The sequence below is a fragment of the Cervus elaphus genome, chromosome 15 (genome assembly GCF_910594005.1).
Source record: "Cervus elaphus chromosome 15, mCerEla1.1, whole genome shotgun sequence".
In the NCBI taxonomy this organism is placed as follows: Eukaryota; Metazoa; Chordata; class Mammalia; order Artiodactyla; family Cervidae; genus Cervus; species Cervus elaphus.
Window position 1 is genome coordinate 24,061,268 of NC_057829.1, and position 13,308 is coordinate 24,074,575.

The 13,308-nt window shown below is 36.7% G+C and overlaps 1 protein-coding gene across 1 annotated transcript in view; it reads right to left on the reverse strand.

Annotated features, from left to right (window-relative positions):
- Positions 1-12,846, reverse strand: part of DNAJC12 (DnaJ heat shock protein family (Hsp40) member C12) — a 42,005-nt gene extending 29,159 nt beyond the window's left edge. The window contains exons 1-2 of the mRNA XM_043926566.1: positions 12,693-12,846; positions 3,990-4,094 (exon numbers count right to left, since the gene is read on the reverse strand). Of these exons, the coding sequence (XP_043782501.1) occupies positions 3,990-4,067 (78 nt within the window). The 5' untranslated portion in view covers positions 4,068-4,094; positions 12,693-12,846. The remainder of the gene's footprint in view (positions 1-3,989; positions 4,095-12,692) is intronic.
- Positions 12,847-13,308: the final 462 nt, after the last annotated feature.

Sequence of the window (13,308 nt, forward strand, 5' to 3'; positions counted from 1 at the left end):
CTGAGGGTACAAGGAAATGAACTCACCTGTGCTTTCCTGGTAAGAATTTAAACGTTCTTTTCACATTTTTAGCAAATTTTAGCAAATTTTCTGTAAATCAATTGAGCTATACATATATAAAGCTATGATAAACCTAGACAGGATATTAAAAAGCAGAGACATCACTTTGCTGATAAAGGTCCATATACTCAAAGCTATGATTTTTCCAGCAGTCATGTACAGATGTGACAGTTGGACCATAAAGAAAGCTGAGCACCAAAGAATGGATGCTTTCAAATTATGGTCCTAGAGAAGATTCTTGACAGTCCCTTGGACAGCAAGGAGATCAAGCCAGTCAATCCTAAAGGAAATCAACCCTGAATATTCATTGGAAGACTGATGCTAAAGCTGCAATACTTTGGCCTCCTGATGCGAAGAGCCAGCTCACTGGAAAAGACCCTGATGCTGGGAAAGACTGAAGGCAAAAGGAGAAGGAGGCAGCAAAGGATGAGATGGTTAGTTAGCATCATTTGCTCAACAGACACGAGTTTGAGCAAATTCCAGGAAATAGTGAAGGACAGAGGAGCTTGGCGTGCTATAGCCCATGGGGGTCACAGAGAGTCAGACATGACTTAGGGACTGAACAACAACAAAATATATAAATCCTTTAATTTTTTTCATACTTTTCAATCCAACCATTTCAATTCTAGGAATTTGGCTAAGAGGATAATTGAAGGTAGGGAATGGATTTAGTTATAGGAAGATTCAATGAACAAAAAGTTATACATCTTAAACAAAAACTTGTGTGCCTAGTAATAGGATATTTGTTGAAGTTAATTGTAATAGGGCTATAGGATGGCATATTTTGCAGTCATTAAAAAAATCTTCTTGTAGTAGATTTTTAATAATCTGAGAAATTTTATATAAAACATTCTATGAGAAAAAGGTAAGCTACAAAGCATTGTGTGAGGTATAAAATCTTAATGTTTTACTCAAAAGGAATTATGTAACATATATGTATATGTGTGTATATATAAAATAATGAGCAAATTCTCTAGCAGTCCAGTGATTAGGCCTCCATGCTTTCACTGCCATGGGCCTGGGTTCAGTCCCTGCTTGGGGAACTAGGATTCTGTAAGCTACACCAAATAAATAAAATAATTATAAATAATAGCCAAGATTTATTGAGACCTATTGTGTGCCAGGCACTGTTCTAAGTACTTTAAATATAGCATGTCTTTCAATTCCCACAGCAACTCTATGAGGTGGGTACTATTATTATTTCCATTTTGCAGATTAGGGAAACAAAACATAGGAAAGTAATTTTCCCAGTCGCAGAGCTAGTAAGCTGCAGAGCCAGGATTTCACCTCAGGCAGTCTGACTCCAGACACATATAAAGATAAACATATAAATATGCGTACATACATACATGTACTTATTTATACAAAATCATACATATATACATGCATAAGATGGCATGCATATATCATAGTCCCAAACATTAAGTGTTTGGGTTGGCATTTTTCCCTGTGCTCCCTTTATACTCCTCATTTCCTGATTGAACATTTATAATTTTCGAAATTAAATTTTAAAACTTAAAAGCTTCTCTTTTACATATCCTAATAGCATAGTATTTTGCTCTGTGCCAGGAAATACTCATGTGCAATAGGGACTAATTTGATTCCCACTTGAAGGGATCTTCTCCAGCTTTCCCCTGGCCATGCAAATGCCCTCTGTGTCTCCCTCCATGCATCTAAATTTTGATGCAGAATCATTTCACACCCCATCTATTCTCCGAAGTCTTTTCAGACATTCTTTCCTTAAACTTTGGTAAATGTTTCTGAACAGGGAGTATTTGTTTTCTACTCAACAGCATGGAAATCCTTCCATGGCCTTATATGTGTCATTTATTAATTTCCAACACAAGCTTTAAAGTGTAAGAACTGTATACTAAGCAAAAGAATTATGTGTGTGTCTCAGTTGTTTTAAGTAGTGTCAAAATATCAAGTTGCTTTGAAATTATAACTGTTAAATTGCTTTTGGATAGAAACAGTTCTGGTTAATTTTTTAGAGTATCAAATCAAGGAATATTTGAAGTAAAGAAAATCCAGGCAACGCAAATCAAGTAAAGAAAATGTCACAATAATAGTTTAAAAAAGCATTAAGATGTTTGTAAATGAGAAGGATGCATATAAAAAGAGGAGAAAGATAATGTATAAAAGGAATTGATAAAATTGTGACAGGTCATTTTATTTTAGATAAGTGCCTGTTATCTACACATGCTATGCCAATGAGAGAATTAGTAAACTATATCCAGAAGAAGAAATGTCAAGACCATGCTCTTACTCACCTATTTTTTACATACTCTCCTTTTAACATATGCCACAGTATACACAGAGAAGTATGATTGTAACTGGTCATGACAAAATGAAACTGTTATAAACATTATGAATAAACAATGGGATCATTTTTTTAGTCTGTTCAAAACTAATCTTTCTTTGTAAACTGAAAAGACAATCACATAACCACAAAAGCCTGACTAAAGAGATTTACTTAGGGGATATTACAACCTTTACTTTATAACCTAGCATGACAATATTTTTAAAAAAATCCAAATTGTGAAACTTTTCAAATTAAAGTATGTTCCTTTGATTTAAACAGTTCCTTCAAAAATTATTAGTCAAGAGTATAATTCAAAGCATGAATAACACATGATAAGCTTTCTCAATTAATATAAGTACACCACCCCTAAAGAAAACAAAAGTAACATATTACCCTAAAGAAGACATATGTAATTAAAAGAATATTATAACCTCTTTTGTGTGTGGGTGTTTAACTACAAGGTACCTAAACTAACTTCCTCAGGGTGATGAAGATAGAGATTTTAATCTTTGTGTCCAATACTGCATTCTATTTGCCAAACAAAACTAAGTACATTTTATTACTTAACTCCAGCCTTATAAAACAAAGATAAGTAGAAAACTAATTTGCTTTAAAGCATTTAATATTAATAGCTACATTTTAGTAATAAAATAAATATTTTAATACTTATATAAATATAAAACAATGTGAATATATTTAATAATGTAATAAAATATATTTCATACTCATCTAAACAACATTTAAAATGCTAAAAAAAACTGTAAATGAAATGTTTAACAATAAGAATAATCAGTTTTGGTACAATAGTAAAATAAAATACTATGCAATCATTAACCCATGTATGAAGAACCTTTAGTAGCATGGAGAAATCCTTATTATAATGTTAATGGGTAAAAAGTAAACATGTTCTTCAAAAATACATACATAGGAAAGAGTCTGGAGACTAATTTGCCAAACATTAAGAATGTTACCTTTGGGAGGTAAAATTATAAATGAACTTTCCATAATGTGAAAAACTTTTACGACCTTATAATTATCCATAGGGACCTTTAAAACATTGTTCCATTTTAGATCAAATGAACAATTACAGAGTTGTCACGTATTTTGTTTCAGAAGCCACAGTTTAAAGAAGTAATTCCTCTTACACAATTTGAATTATTAACACAAAAGGATGTTTCTTGGTTTAAATAATTTAACTGCTCATGTAAGACTACATATTTTAATGAAACATTTAAAAAATCATTACTAGAAAATTAAATTTCATCTCAATTACAGTGTAAATTACCATAATAAAGATATAGCTTATGTATATACTGTGAAACACTGCCAATAGCAATTACAATAAAATTTCAAATATATATTTTTAGTATATTTGAAAAAGAGTCTATGACCATGTGTCAGAATACACATATTCAATCAGAAAAGTCCAGAAAATTGAAAGAGGACACTATTCAAGTAAAGACCCAACACTCTATTTTAAGTCCTTAACTTTCTCTGAGCCAAAAAGAGCTTTAAAATAATACATGATTAGATTTTTAGGCAACGTGACTAAAAGTTCAAAATTTTAAAACCTTAAATAAAACTTGAAATACTGTTGTGAAAAAGAACAGCATTATTCATTGCTTACCGAAGACAGTTCATCACATCCCAGTAACGTGTAGTAATCTTCAGTATCTTCCGACTTGTAATTCAGTATCGCATCCATTGAGATGACTAAACCAGTTTTTCTTCCCTTTGAAACAAGAGGCACAATGAACTGAGAATTAACAGGAAACGCCTTTTGAGATCTGGTTCACAGCAGTTAACTAGATTTAAGGCTGGCCACAGTCAGCACGGCTGTCATCCGAGACCTTTGTAAACTCTGGCTTTCATTGGCTGTTTATACAAGAGAAAAGAATAGCCCGCGTGCGGAACTGTTGCAGTGCTGGCTGGGATCTGTAGTTTGAGTTTATGTAAGTGATGCAAACGAACCATTCCTTTTAGAAGTTGATAAACACTATCCATTTTTACATACTCCTCAAATTGGCCATTTTTTCACCTCTGATATATTTTCACCTTTTTCTTCTTAAGGGATAGAAAAAAATTTGAAGCATTATGGTAAAATCTTAGCGTTTGTTAAATAGGAGTAGTGAACACTTTTCTGAGTGTTAAGAATATTTCATAATTTTTAAAACAGTTTAAGAGTAGACAGGCTTCCATGGTGGCTCAGACAGTAAAGAATCTGCCTGCAATGCAGGAGACTAGGGTTCGATTCCTGGGCCAGGAAGATCCCCTGGAAAAGGAAACGGCAATCCATTCCAGTATTCTTGCCTGGAAAATCCCAAGGACAGAGGAGCCTGGAGGGCTACAGTCCATGGGGTCACAAAGAATCAGACACGACTGAGCAACTAACACACACAAGAGCAGAAAGAAATAGACTAAGAGATCATTTGATAATTCATTTGATCATCTATTCATTCAACAAATATTTACTGAGGACCTATTTTGTGTTTAGCACGATTGTAAAAAAAGATGTGGTAAACAGTTCTTAGGGAGCTTACAGTGTAACGGAGGGAGGCAGACAAGACACATGCTAACAAAGAGGATTATTTAAAACAGTGACTTGTGGGACTTCCCTGGCAGTCCAGTGGTTAAGACTGCACTTCCAATGCAGAGGAAGAGAGTTTAATCCCTGCTCCAGAAACTAAGATCCCACATACTGCATGGTGGAGCCAAAAAAAAAGAATGTGTACAAAGATACAGCAATAATGATAGTTCTCATTACCAATTAACAATAATGAAAGTTTTGTAGAAAAATTAACTGTCCAACATTCACTTAAATAATGATCCACATACAGTAGTATATCATGTAGTCATTTTAAAGATGTAGAAACATATTTAATACCTGAGAAATGTTCACACATAGGTGAAAAAAAGGTAACAAGCAATACATATTATGTAAACATTCACTGAGCATTGAGACTCGTGCACATTACTGGGCATAAGTTATATCTCAATTTAAAAAGGAAGAAATACAAAATTTAAGTTTTAGAAGTATGGTATGATTCCTGTTTTATAAATATACAGCTCTTCCTCAATTTAGCACGGGGTATTGACACCATAAACCCATCCTAAATCAAAAATGCATTTAACCCAACTATCCTACTGAATATCATAACTGAGCCTAGCCTACCTTAAATGTGCTCAAAACACTTACATTAGCCTACAAGTGGGAAACAGCATCTAACACAAGCCTATTTAATAATGAAGTGTTGAATATTTCATATAACTTATTAAATACCTGAGTATCATACCACAAGTCCCTGGCCCAGGAAAAGATCCAAATTCAGAATTCAGAGTACCATTTTTACTGTACTCATATTTCTTTTGCACTATCATAAAATTGAAAAATCCTAAATTGAACTATTGTATATTAGGGACTATCTGTATATGGTATGTATATTTATGAAACTTGCAAAACCATATACACCAGGTATTAGAGTCACAGGTGATTTATATTTTATTCTTTTTCCTCATCCATGGTTTCTAAGATAAACATATATTATTCTAGTAATAAGAACAAAGCAACAAAAAATAAGTCAGTAAAAACTGCAAAATGCCAACTATCACATAGCTATTATTTACTGACTTAGAAAGGGTGACAATTCAGAGGGCCTTATTCAAGAATCTGTTTTTCAGTTGGTTTGGTTTGCCTACTGCATGTTGTAAGCCAATTTATTCACTCTTCAATAGGGCCTCCCTGGTGGCTCAATGGCAATGAATCTGCCTGCCAATGCAGGAGACCCAGGTTTGATCCCTGGGTCAGGAAGTTTCCCTGGAGAAAGAAATGGCAACTCACTCTAGTATTCTTGCCTGGAAACCCCATGGACAGAGGAGCCTGGCAGTCTACAGTCCATGGGGTGGCAAAAGAGTCAGACACGACTAGCAACTAAAACAACAGGAACAATTCACCCTCCGAAGCACCCTACGCTGTGCTGCAGTTGGACAAAGAAGGAAATTAATCCGGCCATCGAAGAACTCCCCCATCACGTGTGTCTTGCTCACTGTAGGTCAACTGTTGTCTCAAGTGATCCTTTCCTTACAGGAGTCACAGTGCAATGAAGACACTGCTGAACCCTGCTCCTTACTCCTTGAATAGAACTATGCTCTAATTACAACACCTGACATATCAGAAAATTAATTTAGTTGAGAATGCAAGATTAACTCAAACTAAGCTTTAGCATGTTACCTGTGATGTAAAAGTCGCTCAGTCGTGTCCGACTTTTTGAGACCCCATGGACTATACAGTCCATGCAATTCTCCAGACCAGAATACTGAAGTGGGTAGCCTTTCCCTTCTCCAGGGGATCTTCCCAACCCAGGGATCGAACCCAGGTCTCCCACATTGCAGGTGGATTCTTTACCAGCTGAGCCACAAGGGAAGCCCAGCATATTACATAATCAAATGCTAAACTGTGCGGTTTAGAGGGAAAATTTAAAAGAAATCCATAGAAGCATTTACAGAATAAATGAAGAGGAGGAGGAAGGGACAAAATGCATAAGCTGTTGTAGGAAAAATATTCAGAGAAAAGTGAAGAAAACAACTTTACAGTGGAGTGTGTTAAAGAGAATAACATTTGAGACCAGTACTGAAGATGAGGGCCAGAACATGGAGAGCCCTGAGGATCAGGCAGAGGACACCGAACAAGTGTGGAGGCAACAGCGAACTGCTGTAGCTTCTTAAGCATGTGCCATGTTAAAAGTGAAGGTTTAAGATTAATCTCCAGGGGATCTTTTCGACCCAGGGACTGAACCCACGTCTTCTGCTTGGCAGGCAGATTGTTTACCACTGAGCCACTTGGGAAGCCCTTAATGGGCACTACATGCACATACAACAAAACTTTAAAGCTATAAAAGGGTAGGCATGAAAGGTACGGGTCCCTCCCTCCTTGGGTCTTCCAGCCACCAGTTTTATTCCCTGGAGGTGACCAAGATAACCACTGCCAACTGTCTCTTTTTTGCATTCATTTTATGCAGTTACATATGTGTGTGTGTGTGTGTATGTGTGTTTTTAATTTTTTTAATCTCAATTCCTTGGTGTCAGACACTTCAAATCTTCAGCTCTAATAAAAAATACTGCACTGAATACTCTTGTTCTTAAGTTCATTCACTCATGTTGGCACATCTTTTAGAAAAGAAAGCTAACATATGTAAGTCAATAGGGATTTACTGAGAGCCTATTGGCTATATACTTCCACAGTACCTGTAGTTTTTGCTTTTTTTTTTTTTTTAAAGAATTCTGATAATTTCTTTTACTCACCCTACATCCTATAACTGAGTTTTACCAAAATTTTTATTTCATGTAAACATAATGTATGTGGCAGAATAAAATCAACTAAAGGTTTTCATTCCTTTCTTTAATAACCTAAAATTAAGCAGTTCTACAAATAGAATACACCTGCATCATATTGTGTTATTTATCATATTATTTACTAAACTGTGGCCTACATGTTTGACACCTTGGCTCTGAATGGTTCCCTCCTTAGTGCCCTCAACTCACAGCACCCCTTAGGATAAAGGTAAGGATTAAAAAGAAAGAGCTCATAATTCAATAAGTACCCAGCTGAAGGTGTTCTTTATGTTGTGAGGTTACAGTTTTACATGGCATTACTGGTTATTTTCCTCATTTGGATATTTCCACATTTATTTTCACTGTCAGAATTCAGTAAAAAGCTCCTTCCCATCTTGTTTTAAGCCTCTGAGGTTTTGCTATTTTTATTAATAATAGTACTGAATGACTTGGTTACAAGCTCATATCCCAAAAATAAAAATATTGATTGTAACAACTTTGCATGGCAATAGATGGTAACTAGACTTACTGGCGGAGAAGGCAATGGCAACCGACTCCAGTACTCTTGCCTGGAAAATCCCATGGATGGAGGAGCCTGGTGGGCTGCAGTCCATGGGGTCGAGAAGAGTCGGTCACAACTGAGCGACTTCACTTTCACTTTTCACTTTCATGCATTGGAGAAGGAAATGGCAACCCACTCCAGTGTTCTTGCCTGGAGAATCCCAGGGACAGGGGAGCCTGGTGGGCTGCCATCTATGGGGTCGGACAGCCTATGGGGTCAGTCTATGGGGTCGGACAGAGTCGGACACAACTGACTCGACTTAGCAGCAGCAGCTGCAGCAGACTTACTGTGGTGATTATATAAAAATGTCAAATCTTAGGAGTTCCCTGGTGGCCTAGCGGTTAGAATTCGGTGCTCTCACTTCCTTGGCCCAGGTTCAGTCCTGACTGGGGAACTGAGTTGCCACAAACCACACAGTACGGTAAAGAAAAAAAAGTCAAATCACTGTGTTGTACACTTGAAACTTATATATTACTGCATGTCACAAATAACTTAGTTGTATATATTTAAATATATATTAGTATATTTATATGTGTTCTTAGTTGCTTCAGTCATGTCCAACTCTTGGCGACCCCGTGGACTGTGGCCCACCAGGCTCCTTTGTCCATGAGCTTCCCCAGGCAAGAATACTGGAGTGGGTTGCTATAGCCTCCTCCAGAGAATCTTCCTGACCAAGGGATCAAACCCTCGTCTCTTATGTCTCCTGCACTGGCAGACAGGTTCTTTACCACTAGCGCCACCTATATATTTTTACATAAAATGTTGAGTTTGATTAAGTCTTGATGAAAATGAATACAGTGTGATTTTATAATCAGAGAAAAAGAAAATCTTAAAAGGAAGTGCCCAACCATACATCCTCATGTTTTTCTTGTTATAAAAACGGGCTTCCCTGGTGGCTCAGTGGGCCAATGCAGGAGACACCGGTTTGACCTGTGGTCTGGGAAGTTCCCACGTGCCACGGAGCACTAAGCCCATGTACCACAACAATCGAGCCTGTGCTCTAGAGCCCGAGAATCACAACTACTGAGCCCACATGCCTCAGGACATAGTATTCTAAGGTTTTAACAGAAAAGTAGAAAACTTGCCTCCTATCTCCCTCTGCCTAGAGGCAAATATGGTAAAACATTTAGCTATTTCTTCTTGTATTTTTCACCATGTTTTTAAATGATGTTTATACTTCAGCATTTCTTTTAAGTTCAACATATTGCACCACTGTATCCACACTAAGATCAAACAATAGCAAAATGACAAGAATACATTATCCAGGCCTGAATAAAAGCCTAAGTCTCTTTCACCAGGGAGACAATCCGCCCCCCCGCCAAAAGATGACTTTGGGGTCATACTTGTATATATTACATGTGAATGTAGTATATATGGTGGTGGTGGCAGCTTAGTCACCCAGTTGTGTCCGAGTCTTTAGACCCCATGAACTGTGGCCCCCCAGGCTCCTCCGTCCATGGGCTTTCCCAGGCAAGAGTACTATAGTGGGTTGCCATTTCCTTCTCCAATATAGTGTATATATTATATATAAAATAGACAAATGCTTACATGTAATACTTAACTTTCATTATTTAGCTATATATAAAATGATCCAATGATCTATAATATTCAGCTTTTTAAATTTACTTAAACCTATATATTTAAAATACTATATTTTGAAAGACTGTATTAATTTAAGAAGAGTGCTGTTCTTCCACTGTATGAGAAACTCTGTAAGGTTACAAGTATAAGGTATCTACATTTTCTTCTAAAGGATGATTTGGGGGAAAAGTCTGCTTTATATTTGAACATACACAACTCTCTCTCAATTAGGGAATTCTACTTCAATCATTCATAATTTTAAAAATCATTTTCATACTTTTTTATTTTTTAAGTTGTATAATGATTAGAAGTCTTCATTATTTTAATAAATATTAAATAAATAATACTTTATATAAATATAGTATAAACACATAAATAATAACAACCTTTTGGGGGTATGTTTGAAAAAGCAATAATATAAGGTAAGCATGTATTTGGAGAAAAGCAGAGTACCACTTATTTATTTCTACTGTTTTCCCCAAAACTAACCTTTAAACTTGCTGCAGCATCTTATGGTAGGGTATATTTTTAATGGTCACTGGGTTTTTCTCTCTAATGATAAAAGTAATAAAAATCACGTTGGGGCCATTGGCTAGTATTTTGAAAAAATGATGAAGCTAGAGCCGTTCCTCCTTAAACGAAAGTAAGTTACAGATAACCAAATAACCCAGAAGCTATAGGATAAAATTAATGAACATGACTGTACAAAATTTACGCAGATGTGTAGTGACAAAAAAAAAATACAAAAGCAAAATCAGAAAGTAGGTAAATAATGTACAAGGAAAAAAATTTCATAATTCCCATAACAGACAAAAGGCTGAGTTCCCCAGTTTACAAAAAGTACAAAAAAAATCAGTAAGAAAAAGATTAACAACCCAATACAAAACTGGATTAAGGATATGATTACTTTCAGAAATATAAATAGCCATTAAATGTATCAAGAAAAGTGCAGCCTCATTCATAATTATGAAACTGCTAATCACTCAAAGGAAGATATATTGTTTACTTCTCAGAGAGGCAAAATTTCTAAAGTTGATGATACCCAAAGCTAGAATAGAAGGGAGGAAGCAAACACCTTCATACATCGCTGGGTACTACTATAAATTGGTGTATGTGTGCTCAGTTGTGTCTGACTTTGCAACCCTATGGACTGTAGCCCACCAGGCATCTCTGTCCCTGGGATTCTCCAGGCAAGAATACTGCAGTGGCTTACCATGCCCTCCTCCAGGGAATCTTCCCGACCCAGAGATCGAACTTGTGTCTACTGCATTGTCAGGTGAATTCTTTACCACCTAGCCACTGGGAATTCCAGTGTAAACTGGTACAGTTTAGCAATTTGTTGATATTTGTAAACTTTTATAAAGCATATATCTCCTTGGCTGGATAATTTTTCTCTACAAATTTACCCTGTGGATTTACACCAAAATATGTTCAGGCAGTCATTGCAAAATTGTTTGCAACAGAAAAAAGCTGGAAACAATCAAAATGTCCCTCAATGGGATGGTGAAGAAGAGATCAATGGATGAATAAATTACGGTATTTCTGTTATCAACCACCAAAAAAAGAGTAAGATAGCTCTTTTTGTGCAGTATGGAAAGATCTCTAAGAGGAATTATCAAATGAAAAAGAAAGTTTAAGAAGAGTATGATGTCATTACCTCTTTTGCATACTCTTTCATAATTCATATATTTGTTGACAAAAAAAAAAAAAAAAACCTGTATAAGTGGACCCCTGCATTTCAAAGCCCGTTTTGTCCAAGGGTCAACTACATGTACATTTGCACCTGATTTTTTTCTTTAAAAATCGAATATGCGGATTCCTTTTAAGGGAGGGAGCTGAGCAGGTACAGAAAGCCTTTACTTTCAGTTTACATCTTTCTGAACTGTTAGTGTGAAGTTAATATAGACATCCTACCACTTTTGTTTTCTATGCTTTTTATTCTATTTAATAACTTGTATCTATTTACTTACTGGCCCGGCTTTCGAGATCTTAGTCCCCACACCAGGAATGGAACCCAGGCCGCCTACAGTGGAAGCAGGGAGCCCCACCCACTGCACCCGCAGGGAATTCCTTTGGGATGCTTTTTAAAAAGAACAAATATAATTTAATTTACACGTGCTGGTTAAAAAGAAAGAAAAAAATTTAACTTAAAAAAAATACATATACCAAATATAGAAATCACATAGAGCTTTTCAACTTAGCGAAAGCTTTTTCCATGTGGCCCGTCAGAGGCCCAGCCTCGGAACCAGAAAAACCTCCCAGTCTTCTACGACCCAGGCGGCGACTGCCGTCCCGGGACTACAGCTCCCACAAGACATCGCGGAAATTGGCGTATAAAAGGAGCGACAAAGGACAGCCCAGTTACTTCCGGTCTCCCGGAAATATCCCTCCGGAAATGCCTTTTTTTTTTTTTTAAACACAGATTTCAAAGGCTTTTAAGCGAGGGAAAAAAAAAAAAAAAATAAGCTATAAGAGCTCAAACGGAAAGTCTAAAAAAGTTTCCGAGCCCCAGGAGCTCCGAGCGAGAACAGAAATTAGGCAGCCCATAGAAATTAGGTGGGCTCCACGCGGACAACTCTCAGAGTCGTTCTTAGACTAGCAGCTCTCTTAGCAGCTACTCCCTTTTCCTTCCAGTCTCGCGCCAAGTTCTGCTATGCAGAACGAAATCGGTACCTTCCCCTTGCGGTCCTTCGGAACCCGAATTTCCAAGACGCCAAAGCCCAAGTTCCAGAAAGTGCCTGCAATCATTCGTTCTGATTTCCCACAACACGGGCCCCCGCTCGCTGCTCAAGCTGGGGTTTGGACATCAGCTGAGAGCTGTGATTAAAAACGGAATCTCATTTCTGATTTAGCTCCTACCTCTCAATGTCTTTTCTTCAGAATCTGCTGCTCCGTTCCAGCGTAATATCCAGTGGAAAGAAAACGGAACCTGCCAAGACCTTAACCTCACTCTTTCAGGCCTGGCTGCCAGGGCAAAAGAACATTCTGAGACAGGATATGTTTTTAAAAAAAGAAAAAGTCTTTCTGTTAAATCAGACATAAAATAGAATCTGTAAATGATTCGTTAAAGGCTGTTGAAACATTGCTTTGAAGCTTCAGTCAAGTGCAAAGTGCAGTGACAAATGCTAGTAATCCCCTTGTTAATGTGTGCAGATATTGATAGTGGGGGACAGAGGATAAAAGGGAACTCTGCTTAATTTGGCTGTGAACCTAAAACTGCTCTTCAAAGTTATTTATTAATTTTAAAAATAAAATAACAGTAACGACAGAAAGAATAATCACCATTATTGAACTCCTACTGTATGCCATGGATAAAGCTAGCATTTGAACTATGCTGTGTCTGACTCCAAAGCTCTTTGTGAACATAATCCATAAAAGCACTGCATCAGATTATTTGGCCAGAATTTCAGCATTTCAGAAAACGCACTTGACAAGGCTGTTAGGAAACCTGATTTCTAGTAGTTGAGCCACACTG